General features: G+C 29.6%; 1 protein-coding gene across 9 annotated transcripts in view; it reads right to left on the reverse strand.

Annotated features, from left to right (window-relative positions):
• LOC107439667 (uncharacterized) overlaps positions 1-22,809 on the reverse strand; it is a 392,882-nt gene that overhangs the window by 99,339 nt on the left and 270,734 nt on the right. For 7 of the 9 annotated variants that reach the window (XM_087168215.1, XM_087168222.1, XM_087168218.1 and 4 more), the window contains 10 exons: positions 19,273-19,566; positions 18,493-18,634; positions 17,089-17,261; positions 12,563-12,871; positions 11,481-11,578; positions 9,029-9,236; positions 7,064-7,319; positions 5,099-5,319; positions 4,755-4,814; positions 660-956 (listed from right to left, as the gene is read on the reverse strand). In XM_087168215.1, the coding sequence (XP_087024341.1) occupies positions 660-956; positions 4,755-4,814; positions 5,099-5,319; positions 7,064-7,319; positions 9,029-9,236; positions 11,481-11,578; positions 12,563-12,871; positions 17,089-17,261; positions 18,493-18,634; positions 19,273-19,566 (2,058 nt within the window). The remainder of the gene's footprint in view (positions 1-659; positions 957-4,754; positions 4,815-5,098; positions 5,320-7,063; positions 7,320-9,028; positions 9,237-11,480; positions 11,579-12,562; positions 12,872-17,088; positions 17,262-18,492; positions 18,635-19,272; positions 19,567-22,809) is intronic. The other 2 variants (XM_087168223.1, XM_087168217.1) reach the window with 1 other exon arrangement.

Genomic DNA, 22,809 nt, shown 5'->3' on the forward strand with positions numbered 1-22,809 from the left:
CATGATAACAATTAAGAAATTCCCTATTTAAATATGAACTGCTCATTTTCCTATTTAATAAGTTGCAAGTATAAAATATGATAGAACTGTTAAAATTTAATTGGTATTTTAGGCCTTAAAATGTTTATTTTGAACAGAATTAAAAATCATTTATTTATATAGAGGCTGTACTCAAAAAAACGTTTAATATACATTTTTAAAAATTTGCATAGACTGGAATCGTCAGAGCCAGTACAATAGAAGCAGAATTAATTAAATGCAAAAAAAGGCTTTTTTATAACCTGACGATACATTTATAAAATTAATCAACATTAAGAAGGAATTATGAAATCATGAATATTTGTCATCTAATAGCTAAAATTTTTTAGGTACTTGGGTAATATTTAATAATTTTGTTTAACTTCTTTAAATCTCATTTAAACTAAAGGATTAGTTTTACTTTAATTGTTATACCTTATTTTTAAATATATTTAAATTGCATTTTTAAAAATATTTTACTCAGAAATAAGCAAGTTGATTGGATTAACTGTTAATGTGTTTGAGGTTCAAAAATTTTTCTTCTTGGGTTAAAAAAAGAAATTAGAAATAAACAAGTCTTTGAGTTACTTAATTAAGCAGAAAGCTATTAAAAAACACAAAACTTTCAATCAAAATCTTACCGCCAACATAAAGATAAGCGGTTGTTACTGATTCGCCCAACTCGTTGACAGCTTTGCAAGTGTATTTTCCTTCCACTTCCTTTGTAACCCTCAGTATGATCAGAATCGAACGGTCTTGTTTGTGAGAAATTGTATAGAAGCCAGAAGTAACATCGATTGCCTTTTCATTGTGATACCAAGTGACTTGTGGACTGGGTACTCCTTTGATAACACATTCCAAAGTAACTTTCTTACCGGGTGTTTTCACAAAAACATCGTTTAAGGGTGACTCTATTACAGGAGATTGAGGCTTTTCATCTAAAAAAGACAAAATCCCGTTTTATATTGCATTTTTGTCGGAATTTGTTTTAAATAATAATAATGTATGCCTGGTTTTACAAATCGATGGCCTTTGTTGTTTATTTAGAGTCCTTGTAAAAAGTACAAAATAAATTTAAGGAAAAAAAAACTTCGCAAAAAGAGTTTAGACAGTTTTTTCCGCAATTAAAAGTTTTTATACAAATATCATTTAAAGAAAAATCTTTATCTGTCATATGTAAAGAGGAAATCTTGACACTTAAATCCTTAGTAAGTCATCTTATAACGAGATATATGGTAATTGGAGAGGTCATTACAGTGATCTCGAAGATTATGGTTTCAAACTTTCTGAAGAACATAAGATAATTGCATACCTAATTTATACACTTAAATCCTTAGAAAATTTTTCATAACGGGAATCATGGTAGCTGGAGAAGCCATTACAGTGACCCTGAAGATAGTAGATTTGAACTTGTTGAAGAATCTCAAGGTAAGAGAATAGTAAACCATTGCTTAATCATTGGTTTTAAGCTCTTTTATTGGATTAGAGGATTTTGTTACATAATCTTTGAAAGTAAATCAAAGAGCATTAAAGCCTTGAAAATCACAGAAATCTAGATTCTATTCTAGAGTCTAGAATTGCAGCAAAATATCTTTTGAACTTTTTGTCCTAGAATGCGACGCATGACAATTTTCGATTAATAACTTTTGATCGGGAAATGAGTCTTGCTAATAATGCCTAAAGTTTCTAATATGTCTTACTTAAACTCAACAATCTCAAATATATCTTATCTAAAATATATTTTTATAGAAATAATTTTATTTTTTTCGTATGCTTTAAGGTTATAATAATTGTTTCTTTCATTTTTTTTAAAAATTCGTCAGTGAAGAAAAAATCTTGGATATTTAATTTAAATTATCTCCTAGAAAAATAATTAAGCATTTAAAAGGACTTTGATCTCAAAAGCTGAGAGATTCAATTAGGAATACATATGAGCTTTCCGTAATTTGCTGATAGAGTAGCTGGGATTAAATAAGATAATAAAAAGTGGTCACTTAAGAGAAACATTTAGTATAAAGAAAGCATGGAATTTTGATTAGTTCTAGCGCAGAAAAGTTCAATACGAAAAAGTGTGTATATTTATAAAAATAAAATTATGTCTTCCGATGACTCTAATACTATTGAAATTTCAAGAATAAGAAATTTAAAAAAAACGAGAATTTTTAATTATTTTCCACAGCCTTTTTTAAAGAACTCACATTTAAATTTAATCTTGTTTTCAGCAATGGTATGTTTATGTGAGATAAAAAATTAATAAGATGTGGAAACTCGTGATTTTCTTTTAGATAAGTGAGTGGTCTATTTCAAGTGATGCATTATGCAAGAAAACGAGCATACATTATCTTCAAAGCAGCCACCTAATGTGATCACAACATATCTCATTTAAGTAACTCATTTGATGGTCAAAAAGACAATTTTTTGACAATAACACTGAAATACACGAAAGTAATAAAACTATAGAAGTAAGAAAAACACATAGTACTTTTAATTGAACTTAGTTCAAAATGTTGAGAAAATATTACCAATCTGAGAATATTTCCAATCTGAAGATTAAAACATGAACAAATAAAAGCACTTATTAGCAAATACTTAAGAGAGAGTTACATTAGTATAGAACAAGGGCGAAATGGTATTGCCATAAAAAAACAGAGAAAAATTATTAAAAAGGTCGCCTCTTGGCAAAAGATTTCAGAAAAAAACATTTCCCTGGTTCATCTGCTTGCCATTAAACTTCCTCTAAAATATTATTCTATGTATAAATTGAAAATAAAATAATAACAGCACACACCTACCAGCCCAATCAGTAGAAGTATAGAAGTACGCGAAAAACTTCCAACTCTCATTCCATAGAATAAAAACTCAATTCTTGATTCTAAAGGTTTGAGCACAGTTCAGTGTTACCTCTTACAAACGGTAAAATCAGTTAAATAGAAAGAATACTGAATTGATTCAATATATAACTGTGTATTCGGTGCAAGGCATATACGGAAACTTGCAGTCTAAGCGAAGAACTTTAAACCATTATTCATCCAGTTATTCACAGTGACGCTTATTTCTGCCATCTTGATTATCCTCTTGGCTATGAAGATAAAAAGCATCAGAATGCTCGGAATTAAATGAATAATTAAAGCAAGAAAAGAATAGAAAGGTTGTTCAAGATTCCGAAAATACAGTTCAATACAAAAGTGTACCATGACAAACATTGATTGGCAACAATGCAACGTGAAAGATCCACCGCTGACAAAGGGAATTCCAGAGAGAGAACTGAGGTATGTTAAAATCCTCGAACAACGTGCCAGTTCTTAAACATACCGAGGTCTACATGTTACACTAAAAAGTTGAGAGATATGTTAAACTGTTAGCAGGTGATTTAGTTGCTTTGTTTTGTATGAGTTTTGGGGATGGATTTATATAAGTAAAACTCCCAGTGCGCGAAATAATACGCTCATTTGATATTGCAAGAGACAATATTGCACCATATCTGGTACTCATATTTGGTTGAAAAAATTATATATTTGTTCCACAAAACTATAACCTTTATCATTAACCATATTATTTTGGATTGTTATAACTGGTAATATTTAAAAGAGATTTTTTTAAAAATAATGCGAAAAAATAGGCTTTTTAATTTTTAAAGATGTTGGAGGCACTGCAAAATACAATTTAAATTTTACAAGTTTTCCCTACGATATTTTTATGGTAGTGACAATAAAAATATATCATACGTTTTGAATAAGATTTCTTAAGAAAATAATATAGGAAATTATGAAAAATTTACTCTTTATTTACATTTTTCTTAACACTTTGAAGATGTTGAGGCAATGGAAGATATAATTAAAAGAAAAAATTCTGCACTTTTTAACGACAGTATTCAGTTTAAAAACTTCAAACTTGTAATTATTATGCTTAGAAACATGTATTTAACCAATTTTGAAAAATGAAATTGTTGACGAATTTCATTATTGAAAACACTATTTAAAAGATAGTTTTCTACTCTTATTAAACTTTTGAACACCAAGTTTATTTTCAAACTTTAAATGCATGTTGCTGAAACTTGTTAATTTAAAAACACAAGACTTCAGTATCAAACTCAAATTTAAATAACTAAATAAAAATTTAAAATTAGAAATTAAATGTCAAAGGGTGATTAGAATAATGGTGCAAATACGTCATATTTCCTCCAAGAATGAATTTTTTTGCGTAATGAAGAGATTATCAACTTTTCTTGCATAAGAGAAACTTTTATTGTTTGAAATACGCAGTAAAAAATTCCGGATCAAATTACAGTAAAAAGTACCAACTTTCTCGATACTTTTTAACGTAAAATCCATTATTACCGAAACATGTTACGGAGCAAAAAATCTGATATACTATAATTTTTACAGTAAAATTACTGTATCACTCTAACTAAATAAATATTACAGTAAAAATTATGGTATAGTATTTCACTGTAAAATAGATTTTACGGTTTAATATATTTTACGGCAAAAAATAAATTTTACGGTTAACTATATTTTACGGTAAAATGATTTTTACGGATGATGCACTCTAAGAGCTGGTACTTTCTAACATAATTTGAAGCGGAACTTTTTTAGGGTAATTCATTGTTTATCAATACGATTGTCAAACCATGTGCGATTAACAGATTATGCATATTCATTTTATGCATTTTTTTTTATGAAATAGCACACACGTAGACTTATGCGTCATTTTTTCAGGAAGAGCTAAAACAATACCTTGAATTTTCTTTTGTGTTTCCATTTCCACAACCCAGTCTGGTTTCCTAGGTTTATACTCTGCGAAAAAATCATAAATAGTATGTTAGGTGTATGATTTATACATTATTCTAATATACTTATGGCATCAACAATTATTTATTTAATTTTCAGACCTGTAGCAAAATTTTAATTTTTTTAATTTATATTTTAGGTGTTATTTTAATCGCTAAATAAATCCTCGTATGTTCTGAAATATTTTAACAATGATAAAACCTAAAAGGAAAACAAAGATATAAGAGAGTTTATTCTCGTAAATATGAGTATGAAAAGTAATGCTGCTTAATAGAAATAAAAATCTCAACCTGTGACAATAATTTTAGAGACAGTGATATCGACTCCATTTCTGTTTTGTGCCTCGCAGCTGAATTCTGTCGTATCTTCTTCTGTGCACCGCGTGATCGTCAGAGAGCACATCCCTGTTGGTTCGTAATATATCTGATACAGTTGGGAGTGCTTCAGTACTTTTCCAGATTTGTACCATATGATTTTAGGTTTCGGTACGCCAGACACTTTGCATTCCAATCTGCAAGATTTCAAATTAAGTTTATGAGGTAAAATGAAGAAAAAAAATGTTGCAGAAAATTGAACAAGAGTGAATTGAAAGCTAACTTCTACTATGAAAATTTTACAAGAATGATTCGAAAACTAACCCCCTCTTTGAAAATTGTACAAGGAAGATTCGAAAACTAACCCCCTCTTTGAAAATTGTACAAGGAAGATTCGAAAACTAACCCCCTCTTTGAAAATTGTACAAGGAAGATTCGAAAACTAACCCCCTCTTCGAAAATTGTACAAGGAAGATTCGAAAACTAACCCCCTCTTTGAAAATTTTACAAGGGTGATTTCGAATTTAACCTCCTCATAGAAAATTTTAGAAAACTGATTCGAAAATTAGCCTTAGCGTAGAAATTTTTTCAAGGTGATTCGAAATCGGACTTCCGCTGTGTCGTAGCGTATCCTCTATTGGTGGGTGGAGCGCAAAATTTTTATTAAAAACTAATTATTATTCGGTAAGCTGCCTCGTATTCTAACACTTCGTCTCGTATTGAACTGACTCACGTTTGCTGCTTATGACGTCACAAAATGTGCGCTTCCATTGTAAATCTCATCGAATGCCGAGATATATTGAGTAAAAAGATTTCACAGGGCGAAAAATGTCTACTGCTGAAAAATTTGCGAAAATACGTTGCTGCATGATAACGCTCGACATCGAGATACTGGACTAACACAAGATCGTTTGCGACATTTAACGATTCCCCCCCTATTTAGGACTTTTTCCGTATTGTTATTTTACAGTAATTTACAAATGGCTTGAGTATTTAGTTCAAGATGAGGATACTTTAAACCACTATAAGTTGGCGGAGTTTCATGTGGGAAGGATTGGTAGCTTGTGAGAATATCATGAAGTGTGTTTGAGTGAGCATGGTGACTATATCGAAGAATAGAAGACAACTGCATTTTTCAAAAGTAAACAAAAAGTTTACAATAAAACGGACTTTAAATTTTGAATTGCGCTTGAAATATATCATAACTAAAAGGAGTTAATATAGAATTTAGTGATAAGTCACACTTTTTCCTATGGTTACATTTTTATACCGAACTCTTCTTTATTACTTTTTGTAGATAAGTATTTTATAAGTTTTTTTCCTTTTTTTACCGAAAGGCAATGTGATACAAAGAAACAGTTGATGGCCTTCATAGAAACCATAGCAGTCACCAAAACAATACATTAAAAACACTCCATTAATCGATTTGAAAATGTAGTTCATCATATAATTACTCCAAGTCTGTTAATTAAACACCCAAAGACAGACAAATGGGGAAAAAAAAGTTGACACGATAGTTTTAATTTCATGAAACTAGCATGTACTAGTAACAAAATGCTAGCCAAAATACTTTTGTAGTACTAGCATGCACTACAAAATATTAGCATGCAACTTATGAATTGACAAGAAGTTTTGGTAGTTAAAAATGTGTTGTAATACTTTAATTTTGTTTCCTTTTTTAATATTCTCCCTAAATGGGGGGGGAGGATTGTGATAATATTGACTGTACTTCAAACTTATTCTTCATAAATATATGTTTAAACGTATAATAAATATATGTTAGGTTATTATGAAAACACGCTATTAGATTATTTTAAGTTTGGTCAGTATTATTTTAAAGCTAAATGTTTCTTCCAAAAAGCAGTTCAAACTGACAATTTTACAACGTGGAATTCAGTATGTTTAGTTTAAAGTTCTATAAAATTACTAATGGGTTTTTACCTAACCGTCTGTCCAGGTCTAGCTTCAATTTCTGTTTCTAACGGAACGATAAATTTAGGAGAAGTTCCCGCTTCTTGTTTAGGAAGTTCAAATTTTTCTTTTTTAACTGGAGTGTCAGGAGCTACTTCTTCTTCAGGCAAATCTGGTACAGTGACGAATTCTTCTGCACTCGATTCCTCTGACAAACAGGCTTCTGCTGAAGTGGTTTTATCCATGCTTAGTGTAGCAATTTCTGAATCTGGTATGTATTCGTATGCTATAATGGAAAATTTTAGTTTAGAGCATTTAAACAAAATATTAATTTCCGTAACGTAAAAAGTGAGCAAAGTTATAAAAAATCAGTTGTTCGGTATTTTTGTAAAATGTTAATTTCTATTTGTATTCCTATACATATATGTAATATTTATTGCACATTTGATATTTATAGGTGTAGTTACAATTATATTAAACTCGTACATTTTGAACTAGCAGGTAAGTCTTCACTTTTCGTATCATTTACACTATTAAATATCTTTATATATATATATATATTGAAAACTCTGAACCTAAACGCTTGTGGAATAATGGCTTGTAGCCACACGGGAAAAAATTCTGGTAAAATTACCGTATTGTGTGGCAAAAACATTTCATGTAAAAAAATAACATTTTGTTAATAAAGCCAAAATATACGGTATAAGCCATTTATTGGTAATTATTTCGTTTAAATGGTAACGGTTTAACGGAAATTCTGGTTTACGAAATTATTGTTCTTATTACTACACATTTAGACAAAAATACAAATCTGAAAAGTTAAATTAACCTACCAAATGGTTTTTATACTTACTATAATCTACGGTATCGTAATAAAATTACCAAATTTTACCACATTTTAAAATATTATTCTTTATTAATTTTACCAATACTAACTTTTGGTGTAAAAAGGTTTGGTAATAAAGCTTTTTGGTGTTCCCATGGAGCCACACTGCATATTTTACCATATTCTGGTAGTTTTGACCACATTTTTTTCAATGCTGTTTGTATCTAGACATCATTTCATAGGAGTGTAGCTGCCACCATTACAACTAAAGTGCAGAGTTCAATTAATCTGCAGGTTATCCAATTAATGAACAGATTAGCTAATGTATTTCGAGAATTGAAACAATTTTTGGTACTTTAGCGAATCATCTAGTTAAACTGCACACTACCTAGATAGTTTCTACTATACCTACTACGCACTTGTTATAGGTAAAAATAAGATCTTGGCTTAAACAGTATGATCAGAATGAATAATAATTAATGTAATGAAATAATCAACAAATTATTTGATAGAATCAATCGTCAGTTAATTAAATAACTAAAATGCAAAGAACCAATAGTTTAAAATATCATGACAATTAAATGAGAATATTATTACAAGGAGGGTTTGAGAATTTTAATAATACGGAAGCCGTTAATGTGCACATTATAGGAAAAAATGTGGAAAGCCTTGATTCCACATTTAAAAGCAACAAATCTGGTATATGCATACTGGAGCTTTAGTGGTAACAGAGGTATAAATGATAGAAGTTAATACCATTTGCAAATGCACTCACTAGCATTGTTCACAAAGATTTAATACATAGATACAGAGTGTCCTATAATATATGTTTTTAGAATCCTGGTCGAAAACACTTTAAGGATTTCAAATTAATATTTGAGTGAGTCAGAAAGGAACATGATGTCAAAATCTGTCTAATCTCTATTAGGGAAGGCAGAATGAAAACATCAAAACTAGCTTGATTGTCCACTGAAGCTTTGTACGAATTGTTTTCAAATCTTTTCTTTTTTCTCCAGAAATCAAATATGTTTTAATGTTTCACATATGATTTGCTAGCAGTTTAGCATTTTTTTTCCACTTAAATACTAAGTCAAAAAATAATATTATGTTCTTAATACAATTATTAGTTTTATATATTTTTTTAAAAGATAGAAAATAAGCATACGTACATTCAACAGTTAGAGTTGATCTAGTAATGGCCTCTCCAGCTTTATTAACAGCTTTGCATATGTAATCCCCCATATCTTCTGGAAAAACTTCAGAGAGAAAAAGTTCGCAATAACCATCTTTTCGGTAAGTAGTCCATACCTCGGAATTTTCTCTAACTTCTCGATTATTATGCAACCATGTTATTTTGGGCATGGGTAAGCCAGTAACCTATAAAAAAACATATGTTTAAGCATTTGTATTACAAAAAAATATAGTTGAGTATCAATCGCACTCAAAAGCAAGTTTTGATGTTCTGTTTCAGTTTACACTCACAACAGCTTTTAATTTTGTTCATTCTTCAGAGCCACTTCATTTTGTTCGCTAATCAAAAATACATTTTATAGTGTTATTCAATAGCCTGGTTGACAGGGCGCTGGACTCACGTTCGTGAGGACGGGAGTTAGAATCCAACCAGTCGAAGATTCCCCATGAAGTAAATGGTGACAGATGCATGTTAAATCTGTCGCGTCACAAAGTTATCCATGTTCCCAGAACAAATCAATACCTCTGAGGATACTGAATTGGAGATTGGTCGTTCAGGTCAAAATTGCGATCTGTGGACGAATAAATGGATGTATGAATGGGTCCTCCCTATAAACGGGTGTGACGTATGGTTGTTGCAAAGGTCGAATTCTTGGCGATAGATAGCGCAACTGGAAATCAAGAACAATCTCACCCTTTCTGCCTAAGTGGCAGACAACGACAACAGCATAGCGTTATTTTTAATACGGAACAAAACAACGGTAGAAAAAAACGAAGGAAATCAGAGTTTCAAAATAACGACGGACAAAACCGCGAATATCAAAATCGTGACAGAAAAAAACACGAACTGGATAATACCGCGAATTATTATATACATTACTATTGAGATTTTAGATGAGTGCGGTTTCTCTTTTAGTGGTCCGAGCCCGAAAAATTTTGACGCTAGCCGAGTCCGAGATAGATAGGATTACTTAAATCCCGAGTCCAAGATATACGTCAAATAAAGGCCACATATTTAAGGTCTCACTACTTGGCTTTTGACGCCTAGACAAAGTAATGAATGATTAGAATTTTTTTTATCACACTTAATTATAAATTTTATATTTAATAAATGTAATAAAATATTTGTTTAAAAGTGGTCAACACGTTTATGGAAATTTCCTCACGAGTCTGAACCCTCCTGAGGCTGAAGCCCTTTTTTCATTAAACAAGCCCAAGCACAGTTTGGCCTGTCTCACCTCTAATTAGGATTCGTATTAAATTTAACTGTGCGTGGGGAAATTTCCAGGAAACATTAATGTTTGGAATAAAGAAAAAGAAAAAAACAATATCAGTGTAACAACTACTGGTCGAGTAGTCACCAAGCAACAGTTCCTGGGTGGGGGGAACACGAAATCTCATTTTGCAATTTTGACGGACACGTAATTTTTTGTCTTAAACATTGCTTAGCTTCAAATCGCATTTATATTTATTTAAGTTTGAATAAATTATTATTAACAATTTAGAACAGTAAATTACAGTAGCAGAGTATCCATATCTATAATTCTCTTACACGCGACAAAAAAAAGCCTCATTACAACTCCCCGAATGGCAACGCTAGAAAATCGACCAATGACTGCCGCTAAAAATGTCACATGCCAAATCTAGCTGAGATGGCTCAACGTATAGCGCTTTTTAAAACGGAAACTGAAATAACCAGGGAGAGCATAAGCTAGGCAGAAGTGAGTAGTCTTTGTCGATAGATCTCTATTTCAGTATTTCGTCGAAAGCGCTTTTTTTCACGAATTTATATATTACGAATTTGTTTTACGATTTTTGATTTATATCACGAATTTATTTGTTTTACTAGAACTTATTTGTTTATGCAGGTTTTTCCATTGCAATTCACTTATTTCAATTTTTAATAGACTTAATTATAGCCAAAATTTTAACCTTTTTAAAGAGATATCAGTTTTAGAAATTTTATCTTAAGATTTTATACTATAGCACATTTCTAATAGGTTTAACGAATTACATGTCATTTATTTGAATTCAAATTTATTTTAATGACTTAGTATTTACTAAAAAGATGTAATTTTTTTTAAAAAAAAGTTGTTATATGGATTTGAATGATTGTTTTGAATTCTTAGAATTTTGTGCATTTGCAATGTACCTAAGTTAGTAACAAGCAAAGCGAGCTTGGTTTGCGAAGCAAACCATATAAGATTGCGTAGCAATTTTCGGGGGTTGACGAGCGTTAGCGAGCAGGGGGGGCAGCCCACTAGTTGTTTTTAATACTAATAAATCAATCGAGTCTTAAATAAAAAAATTTTTTCAAATCCTGTTTTTTAAAGCTCTCTTTTATAAACAAAATTCGTTAAATTATGTAAACCTACAAAATTTTGTTAAGAGTTGTATAATTCACCTAAAAACTATATATGATGTACTTACATAACAAAATAATTTAGCTTCTTCACCATCCATCACTTTCACTGGAGTTAAGGGAGTAGTGAATTTAGGAGCTTCTGTAACCTCTTCTTCCGGAGGACCTAGAGGTTAATAGAAACAAAAAAAAAATATTAATATGTATAGATTTTTCTGTAACCACCGCCTCTAATCTATTAATTTACTTAATCCTTATCAAAACTATATATGCTCCGGGCTAATTGAAATAATACTGCTATTTGAAAACATCACCTGCATTCTCAAAATGTGCCAAAAATATCAGAAACATAATTAAAGGAGACTGAATTCGCTTAGGCTTATTGCAATAAACCTGTTAATAAGGCTGTTTCCAATACGCTTACGCTAATCACGGTTTTTGTAAACTGCATTAAATAAATTAGGCTGAAATAGAGATGAATGACATTTTTTCTAATTATTCTAGTAGTTTGTGGGATCTCTGCAATAAGACTTACAATTCTGGAGACATTTTCAAATAGACTGGCTCATTGCAAAAAGACAGCTGCTGTTTGTAAAGAACGGGATCACTATATTATTGTACAGCATGTACATGTTAAGAGTAGTACATTGCTATCAAAGCGTGTGAAAAAAAGACATTATAAAAATAAGATGGACGAATCTCTGTTTACCTTTCTTTCTCTAGTCAAGGAGCCTGATCTGATGTCAGAAATGTTCTGGATCGAATGCATCTTTGGGTATAGATTTAATTTCTCACTATGTGATATGTCTTTCTTATTTGGTTGGGGTGACGTTTATTTACCTATGTGCTGCTTGCGAAAAAGAGAGCAACAATAGCACCCTTTAAGCACCATGATGGCATATAGTTGCCAAATGTAGTGGGCATTTGAAAAATAAATATAAATGAAATTTTTATTAAGTTTTATATTAATATGATAAATACTTCGTTTAAGAACCGGAAGAATTGAAGTTTATTGGGCATTTAAGGAAAGAAGTGAGAGCTTCGTATAAGAAATTTTTCGTCTTTTCATGGATATAAATTTTCACTGATAAATTTTCCATCGATGTAAAGAAAATTATATATACAGTTTATAACATAAAATGAATCTTACTTTCAATGGTCACAGTAGCAGTAGTTGTGGCTGTTCCGGCTTCATTTTGAGCTTTGCAAGTATAAGCCCCACTGTCATCAGCGAAAGCCTCACAGATCAATAAAACAGACTTATTTCCCTCGCTCGTAACTTGGAAGTCTCTGGAAGATTTAATGGGTTTCTTTTTAAATTGCCAAGTGAATGTTGCATCTGGAGAGGCCAGGACTTCCACTTCCATTTTGACCGGTTCTCCCTCCGGTACCAGTTGTGAGATCAAAGGCTTAACAAATATCGGTGGTACTGGTTCAGGTTTCGGTGACTCTATTTCACCTGGATTAGAAGAAAAAATATCGATACAATAAATATTGTTAATTAATTACTAATAAGTAATTAATATTAATTAATAATTTGAGGAAAAACAGTTGATTCCAGATTTTCCTTGAACAGCAGCTGGGGTACTTTTCCGCCTTACTACAGGCCATGACTGTTTGCCTGCTTATTTGTATTGGTTTGGGTTTTGTGATTCTCCTTTTTGTCCTTTGTGTGGACAACATCAAATTTTTGATGCTACTCGTCTTGAATCGCGTTGTGCACTTGTGTTTTTAAATTGTAGTGTTCAGAGATATTGGAAGGCCAGAGAACTAATGGCGTCATAGCCAATCTTCTGGGCATTTGCGATAAATAAATAAATTAATTAATTAGTGTTAGCATCAAATAGTATTACTGCGTTAGATCATGCGTTTTTCAGACCATATTTCACATGGATTGTGAGGAAAAATCAATTAATCGATAACAAATATCGTTATGTCATCAAACAATATTATTACGTAAGATTATTATTGTTAAGAACAAGTTTTTATTAAAAGCAATTATTTTAGGATATTCTTAAAGAGCATTGTATTAAAATTGCTTTTTATTATTATTGGCTTGTTCGTTTTTAATATAGTTTGTAACATCGTTTTTTTTCCCAACAGAGAACTTAATTATATTCTCTCACTGCTAACTTCACACTTAACACTAGAAAGACAGAAAATTAGTATATACCTACTATATTGCCCAAAAGCAGTAAGAATGACTGGATCGTAATTAAATTTGTTTAAATTAATTTTTAACATTTTTTATATTATATACAGTTATATAACAAGTTATTAGTAAATGTTAACAATAAAAAAATTATATGTTGTACAAAAAGTCACAAAATTCTAAGAAATTGTGCCATTATATACATCATTCCTTTTCTAATTGAAATTAAAAGTAGTCAAAATGACTTCCTTAGGCAATCTAGTGGTAAGACGCTTAATCATTACATACTTTGACAGCTGGCATGGCAAGGCTTAATTGTGAAAATATTCCATTGATTCTGAGCAGTTATTTTGTGGTTGGTGCCCTTTCAAATACAATAAGTGATAAGCAGCTTATTCGGCATATTTTATTTTGAAAATTCGGCATATTTTATTTTATTTTGAATTTATTAATGAAAAGGTAAAAATTCTGTTCAAGCAAGATAAATTTATGCGATGTGTGTGAAGATGATGTGTTGGCTGTACGCCAGTGCCGAGACTGGTTTAAAAAATTTAGATCTGGCAACTTTGACCTAAAAGATGACATGGTGAAATTTTGACGGAGTGAACCGGGTTCAAATCCCAGCGATGGCTGATCGATATGAATTCCGCCCCCGGCTTGCTCCGACCACAGTGCTAACGTAAAATTTCATCAGTGGTAGACAAATCATGGGTTCGAGTTCCCTTATCGTCAAGCTAACCGTGGGAGGTTTTCTTCTCCATTTAGCGAAAATGTGGGTAAGCTCCATCAAAAGTCCTCCACGAAGGCAAATTTCTCCCAATTTTGGATCTAGGAGTTCCCTTGATTCTCTTCTAGATTAGATTTAAAATTATAAGGATGCGCCGTTGAACATTAGTAGTCGAAACTCCCCCCCCCCCAAAAAAAAAATGGGTCGCCTGTTTAACGATCACTATTAAATAAAATGAAATACCGATATCTAATTTCCTCATGGTTTTAAGAAAAGAAATTTACGCCATCGAGTTAACGTATCAACGCGTCGCTGATTAAACCTCAAGAAAACGATCCAATTTCAAAGAGCATTATCACTGAGAACGAGAAATGTGTTGTCTAAGACAATATTCTCAACGAAATTGCTTGGACGGCAAAACTTTCTCTTCAAATAAGAATGTCAGAAATAAACATCAGTTTTTTGCCAGCAAACAACAAAAGTTTTATGAGCGTGAAATCTTACTGCCATAAAATGACAAAAGGTATTGAACCTGAATGGACAATAAGTTAGTCAATAAGTAGATATTCACTTTAAGAAAATAGTCTTTCATTTTTATTAAAAAAACCCACATTTCTTTTCGTACAACCCAATATAAGAATATTATCGTTTAAGAGTATTACTATTTGAAGCATTTTTATTAAAGGCTATTATTGTCAGACATTGTAGAAAAGTATTATTGACAGAAGTAAGTTTTTACCTTAGAATATATATATATCTGAAGAATATTTTTTAATCAATTGGGTACATTGTTAAAGATCATTATTGTTAGAAATAATTTTTATTTTTAAAATAACGATATTGTTGAAAAGTATTATTGGTGGAAATAATTTTTAACCTTAGAATATTTGTATTGCTGAAGAATATTTTTTAATTAATTGGGTACATTATCAAAGATCAATATTGTTGAAAATAATTTTTATTTTTAAAAGAAGGATATTGTTGAAAAGTATTATTGATGGAAATAATTTTTAACCTTAGAATATTCATATTGCTGAAGAATATTTTTTAATTAATTGGGTATATTGTTAAAGATCATTATTGTTAGAAAAAATTTTTATTTTTAAAATAACGATATTGTTGAAAAGTATTATTGATGGAAATAATTTTTCACCTTAGAATATTTAATTTGCTGGAGAATATTTTTTAATTAATTGGGTACATTGTAGAGATCGATATTGTTAGAAATAATTTTTTTTTTAAAATAAGGATATTGTTGAAAAGTATATTTTAATTACAAGCTATTTTCTAAGATATTCTGAAAAAGTATTTTTGTAAGAACATTAATTTAATTAATGAATTAATTAGTTTTTAGTTTTAGAAGAGCAATATTGTTGAAAAGTATTTTCCATTAAAGGCTTTTAATTGTTATAAAGACGTTGTTGTCAGATAATGTTTTTTTATAGTTAATATAAGAAAAGTATTAAAGCAAATACTGTTGCTACAGAAGTAAGAGTGTTATTGTCAGAAATAATTTTCATTTTTAGAAGAGGAATATTGAAAAGTATTTTTTTCGAAGAGCCAATATTTTTTATAAAAAAAAATATCGAGCAAATTTGATAAGGTTGGGTACTTGACATTTTTCATTTTGTTGAAACTTTCAGAAAATGCTTTCTATACAAATTTAACAAACACTTTTGTTGTTTTTGAATTTTTGCGAAAAATTTTGTTCTTAAGGCTTTGGGTGCAGGGGTCAAACATAAAAACATACCTATTTACATGGGATAATAATTTTTGTGAAAGGAATGAACCACGACTATCTTTGAAATTAGGCTATTTACTTAGATTTTGGTCTTCAAATCAAATCTACTTGCGCCAACAGCGAACCAAAAAATTCAAAAGCCGTTTACTTAATAGGGTTCTAATCTTTGATGTCCGTACCCGTGTAAATGAATACAGAAATACTTATGGGAAAGCTGTTATGTGTTTTAAAAATGTGATTTAGGATATTTAAGGCATGAATATAAAATTTATACGAATATCTAAAATTAAATCCTCCCTGGGTAAGCTTTAGTCTTTATCTAAAATTTACAAAGAGGAGGCAAAGGGGACAAAACTTACTAGTTGCTATCTAGGAAAGTGATATAATGTTCACGATGTAGATTTTTAAGCTGAATTGAAGGTAATTACTATGTATCTAATAGTTAAGGAGTTATTTATATCCAGGCAAGTGAAATATGGATTCGAATGTATTTTATATGCAATCGACAGGAATAGAACACTTCAATTCACTAACAGTTATAAAAGTTAAAGTAGATTACGTAACAAAAAAAAAGTACATAACTGTATTTTTTATGCATAAATCTTTTATAACTCTTAAAATGTTAGTGAAATTAAGTGTTTCTATAGATTTTAAAGGTTGTTAAAGACTTTTGATGTAGAATATTGTTAGACAGCATTGTTGTTAGAACTAAATTTTATAATTATCGAAAATTATTGTTAAGGAGCATTTTAATTATAAGCTTTAGATATAGATCACTGTTTAAGGCTGGAACAAATTTTTATTTTTAAAAGAATATTTCTGTTGTTGAAGAGTGTTTTTAATCAAAGGTTTTTACTACAGAAAATTGTCAAAGATGTTACTGTTAAAAGAAGTTTTTATTTTGAAAAGAGTAGTGTTGTAGATGACAAATTTTTAAGTAATGGGCTTTGTTAAATAAGTTTTTTATTATTGGAAGAAGATTGTTGCTTTGTATTCTTTGTTAAAGTATATTGTTATAGGGAAGCACTGATATAATGAGCAAGTCTGCAAACTTACTTATAACATTCAATGTAGCTGTGGTGGAGGCTTGGCCAGCTTTGTTGATTGCCTTGACGCCATAAATGCCAGCATCATCAGGAAATACTTCCGCTATCAACAGAGATGATTTTCCGCCTTCGGTCGTTATTTTGAAGTCTCGAGATGGCTTTAGTTCTTGATTATTGTGATACCTACCACATGATTATTATTGATTACTTTTACATGCTTGTTATTAGTTTTATAATCACATGTTTATTATTAATTATATAAGAATTCAGAGTGTGTGATAAATTAAATATAAAGATTAAAATAATGCAGCGACGCATTTGACTTACTTTTTTTTAATAGTTTGTTTAAAAAAATACATGTTCATTTGTAAAAACATTTTTTCTAAATTGCATGAATTGGAATTCATATTTAAACATATAAAAACGGTGATTGAATAATGATTAGCTAATGTTTAAATAAAGAAAAATGAAACAAGTGAAAATATCTGTGAATTATTTAGATGCATTCGTACCTTACGTTTATATTGAGACTAGAAGAATTTCCAAGGAAAGTTAAATCGCATTCGATTTCATTAAGCATGAATGCAAAATACCATTTTAAATTGACCGAGACATACTTGGTCAAAAATTCCGTTATCCTTGGAGCAAAATATCCAATAAAAATGCCGCAAATTTAAAGCATTATATTCATTAAAGAAAATGACTTTTTGCTAGTTAATGATAAACAGAGATGTTTACTAAATGCTGCTGGAGATTCATCAAAGAAAAAAAAATTGCAATTAGAAAAAAATTTATTGCAGATTGAAATTTTTTGCCGTCTGTTATGGTAAAGCATCATGTTCAGTAAAAGAAAATATGCAATTTATATTTTCAAACAAGAAATATTTCTCGGCTTTTTATTTTGTCACTGGTAATCATAATATTTGCCCATAGAAACAAAGCAAATAACTTTTTAAAGAGTTTTTCACGTTGATATTTTTTAATTTTATGAAGTGTTTTTCACTTCGATTTGAAGCTTAATTTAAATGAAAAGAAAATGCCACAATCGCATGCATTTTTCTTCATCATTGCCTGCTATAACTTTGTGCATTTTAGGTTGCGAATTCAGTTTTTCAAATGATATGAGTCAATATGTTTGAGTTAAAATGTTCCAAAACAAATGTTAGTATAGTTTCAAAATTTAAATCTCTTGAGAAAAGTTTAAAAAGCATAACTGGATAAATTTCATAATGCTTAAGATAAATATGCCTGAAAAGCATGTTCCGAACTCAGTGTTTTTTAAAGATAATATTAAGGTTTTATAATAACAGTTAATTACAGTCAAACTTATCTCTCAGAAGAGATATTTTCATAACAGACACATCTCTTAAAACATAGTTTTATTTTGATAGAAAAAGTTTAAAGCAAAGCATACCATTGCAAAGTTGGCGTCGGTGTACCACTTGCTTCCACAATCATTTCCAGGGGTTCTCCTTCAGGTGCGTCGATAGGTAAAAGTGGTCTTACGAATTTCGGTGGTTCATACAAATCTGATTTTTCGATCATAACTATGTCTTCTACAAAAATGAGATAATGTTGTCATTATTCTTTAAAAAGTTAAAAATATTATACGACAGATAAATAAGTTAATCTTTTTATAAAAATTTGTAAAGTAGATAATAGAGAATATAAATTATTAGTACAAATGATTATGAAATCTCATTAAAAAGATTAACTACTGTTATTATTTAAATGTTTTACATTAATCTTCATGATTATAAATTGGTATGTACAAGAAAACTTTCATATGAGTTGGTAATGAATTATGATGAAACTAATGAATTAATAATTTTTCATTATGAAGGAATTATTAATAAATTATCTTGAATATAATTTATTAACCTCTCCCTGAGTGCGGATAATTTTTAACGCAATTGAATCCGGAATTTTTACTGTGAATATATAATTTTATAAACGTAATTTTTACATCAGATAAGTCATTTTTACATCAGATTTTTACCTATTGTTGTTTCCAGATAGTTTACAAAATAACGGCACTCCCACCAGATTGCAGCAAAATATATTGAAACAGTTAATTATCTGCATGGAAATCTTGAATTTTTCTCCAAAAACATTTTTAAGAAATTCTCATTTGAACAATTTAGATTATATTATATTAACCAAAGCCTTTCATATCTCAGTGAATACAGCTTACCTGTAACTGTGAGTACAGCCGATGTGGCATCTTTTCCGTGTTTGTTTAGGGCAATACATGTGAAAGTGCCCTGATCATCTGGAAATACTTCTGGAATTGTAAGAGTGGCTTCGCCAGTTTGTAAATCATATGTAGGACTAAAATCCCTCGTTGGACGTATTTCTTTTCCTTCTCTGTACCATTTAATTTCAGGTACAGGAGAACCCATGACCACGCATCTCAAAACTAACTTTGTTCCTTCAACTGCAGATATTGGTTGCAGTGGCTCTGTAAATTTTGGTGGTTTACCGCTACCTACAAAAATCAGGATTATTTTTACTTTAAATTATCTACTGAGCTGAATATGGTAGTCGATATTGAAAAAAATTAAATTTAAACTAGAAAAGTTGACCATATTAAACTTTAAACAAATATTTTTTTACACTAAATAAATTATATATTTTTCCTTTCGCTCACCTTTCCCACACAGTAAAATAATAATAATCCTATAATGTAATTAAACTTCACGTATGTTTAATGAAACTGCAACACTTTAAAATGAAACACACGAGTTTATTTAAAACTCTTAAGAAAGGATGCACTGCAAAATATTCCAAATCAATTACGGTAACTGGTGCTTTGGGTGCATCATTCGTAAAATCCACTTTACCTTAAAATATATCGGAATTTTTGCAGTGATATTTATTTAATTAGAGTAATTCCGTGATTTTATAGTAATTATTACTGTAAAATTACGGTAAATCAGATTCCTTGTTCCATAACATGTTTCAATAAAAATAGATTTTACGGTAAAACCGGAACAATGAGCGCTGGTACTTTTCACTGTAATTTGATCCCATTTTTTTACAGTAGGTGCATTATTACGAGTTTTACATAAACCCATTTCGTGTTTCAGTTTCATTATACATACGCTACTTTTAATTTAATTAAGGTTTACGAAGGTGGGCGAAAATTGATACCAAAAAATTAAATCACAATAATAATAAAAATTGAAAAAAGAAAAAGGAAACTAGCAAAACATAATGAAAAATTCCAGTAAAAAATGTAAAATCTGTAATTTTGGTGGTACGGCAAAATAGTAAGTACGTTATCCAATAGTAAGTACCAATAGTAAGTACGTTACAAAATAGTACGTTATCCCTTCACTCTGTTCATTATTCATCATATATCATTAAAGATAGTTTTATTCTAAACATTTGCAACTAAAAGAGTAGATTATCTTATTTTAAGCTTTTATTTTTAAATAATTAATATTTTAAAGAGCGCCTACGCAAATATTAAAATCAAAACGATTCTTAACCTTTGAAGTTAAAGAAAATATATCTCAAGAACGTTTCTAAAATAAAATAAAGTAATCGAAAAAAAAAACACATTTTTATATGGCTCTGCAGTAAAAAGTAATAAATATACTAATACGTGCAGTTAAAATTAAAATTTATCTTAAAATGCTTCAGAAGAACATTTTATAAGATTTTTAAAGAAAGCAGATTTAAAATCGGTGGTTTATTTGATGTTATAATTGTTATTCCAAAATAGTAGATTTTTCATCTGTTTTCCTTAAAATGTTAATTAAAATTCTTGCAACTCATTTTAAGATAAACATTTATATAAATAGACATAATGTCTAGAAATTTAACAGAGACTAATACCAATTCACTTTTATAAGTTCCAATATTGAAATTCTTTCTTTTGCAAGCAGAACCATAGTAATGTTTCTTTTTTTAAATCTTATAATAATTTCATTACTTACTAATTCATTTCAGAATTTAGGACTTTTAAAAAAATTGCGCTTTATATTTTTCCCAATATTTTCACCCCTATGTACATTTGGTACTGTCAGTAAATTTCAATTTGAGGTCAAATGTATTTGAATTGCATTTACAAATCTGCTTATCTACATAATAATTGATAGTAATTATTTCAATCGTCATTAAAATCTTTCATAGAAAAAACGCTATGACAAAATGGACCGTGCTTGCTACAGATTAATATAAATTAATGCCTAAGTCTTCGTTTCGATATAGAGTATTTTTAAAAATACTAACTAACCGTAAATGGAAAGCTTAAAAAACCTTTTGTTTTTAAAAAAACACAGTAAGCTAAACATATATTTATGAAAGAGATAATCATAACAACTAAAAGGAAAAAAGAAAAAAAAACGACTTAACTGTTTTTGAATAAAGCTAAAGTACACTTTGTATTTATTCAATTAAAATTTTTTTTTGTGTAATTACAATTGTCTTAAGCAACTTTTTTGTTGCAGCTTTTTTCCCACATATTGTTTTTTTCTTGTTCTTTACGTTTTAAATAAGCAAGTTATTGAAATATTAATTATATTGCTCTTAAACTCTAAGTTAATTAATTATCATGCTCTTAACGCAATATAAAATCAGAAACAAGACATTAAAATATAACTTAACTTCTTGAAAAAGCGCATAAAAAAGAAAGTATTTTTTTTTTTTTTTAAGTAAAAAAAAGTTTGCTGTTTTAAACAGCGACGTCAATTTTCGACCTCGTAAAACTGCTTACTCCTCTGAAGTAGATTATTCACAGAGAAGCTAATATACAAATGTTCTTCATTCCAAAAAGAGTAGAACTCGATTATGTGGAACTTATCGCACTTCGCCATTCTTTCTTTTGCGATTAATTCAATGCAAAATTTTAAGTGCTTACGTTTGAATGTATAAGCTTCAAGAATAAACTTCATTTTTTTTCAACTCCGATAAATCAAATCGGAACGTCAACTTTCAACCTTGTAAAACTCTATTCTCCTTCAAAACTGATTATCCACGGCGAAGCTAATTTACATACTTTCTACGCTTCTAGAATAGAGTATGAGGAATAGAGTTACCGCCGTTTTTCTAAGTTGCTATTCGAATGGAATGTATTTTGTTTGCTTACGTCCGACATTAAAATTTACAAAAGATTCTCGATGCATCGTTGAGTTATCATCATTTTTTTTTCATGGTTTGGAAAAACAATCTTTTATTTTTAATATATAGAGTTGAGTAGACATAGAACAGATTTTGATGTATGAAGTAGGAATCAAAGCTGTTGAGTCAGCTATTGAAATGTTAGACTCCACTCCGGATTCCCGAATCCTTAACTGCGATTCCGGTTTATACTCAATTAAAATTTCCAGCGAATGTCATTATTATTAAGAAAAATATTAATTTAAAATTATAAATTTAAAATTATAAATTTCTTTTTTTTTATGTGCGATTCAAGCAAAGGGTGCTTAATTCAAAATTGCATTTTAAATTATACCTGTATGAGAAATAAAATTTTAAAGATATATTTGTACAAAATGCTAGGTAATATTCATGAATTAGAAATCTATTGCAAATTTATATCAATTCATTCGCCTACATTTTGATTACTGTAACAGCTTAGATAACTTATTAAAAATTCATTTATTAATATCAATATTTCAATGGGTGTAATAATTTCTTTTTAAATAGTTCAGTCAAACAAAGTTCATAAATGTAATTAATTAAGTTTGTAATAAGTAATAATTTAAATATTTGTCATAATATT

The sequence above is a fragment of the Parasteatoda tepidariorum genome, chromosome 7 (genome assembly GCF_982258835.1).
Source record: "Parasteatoda tepidariorum strain Cologne lab strain chromosome 7, Ptep-v5.0, whole genome shotgun sequence".
Taxonomy (NCBI): domain Eukaryota; kingdom Metazoa; phylum Arthropoda; class Arachnida; order Araneae; family Theridiidae; genus Parasteatoda; species Parasteatoda tepidariorum.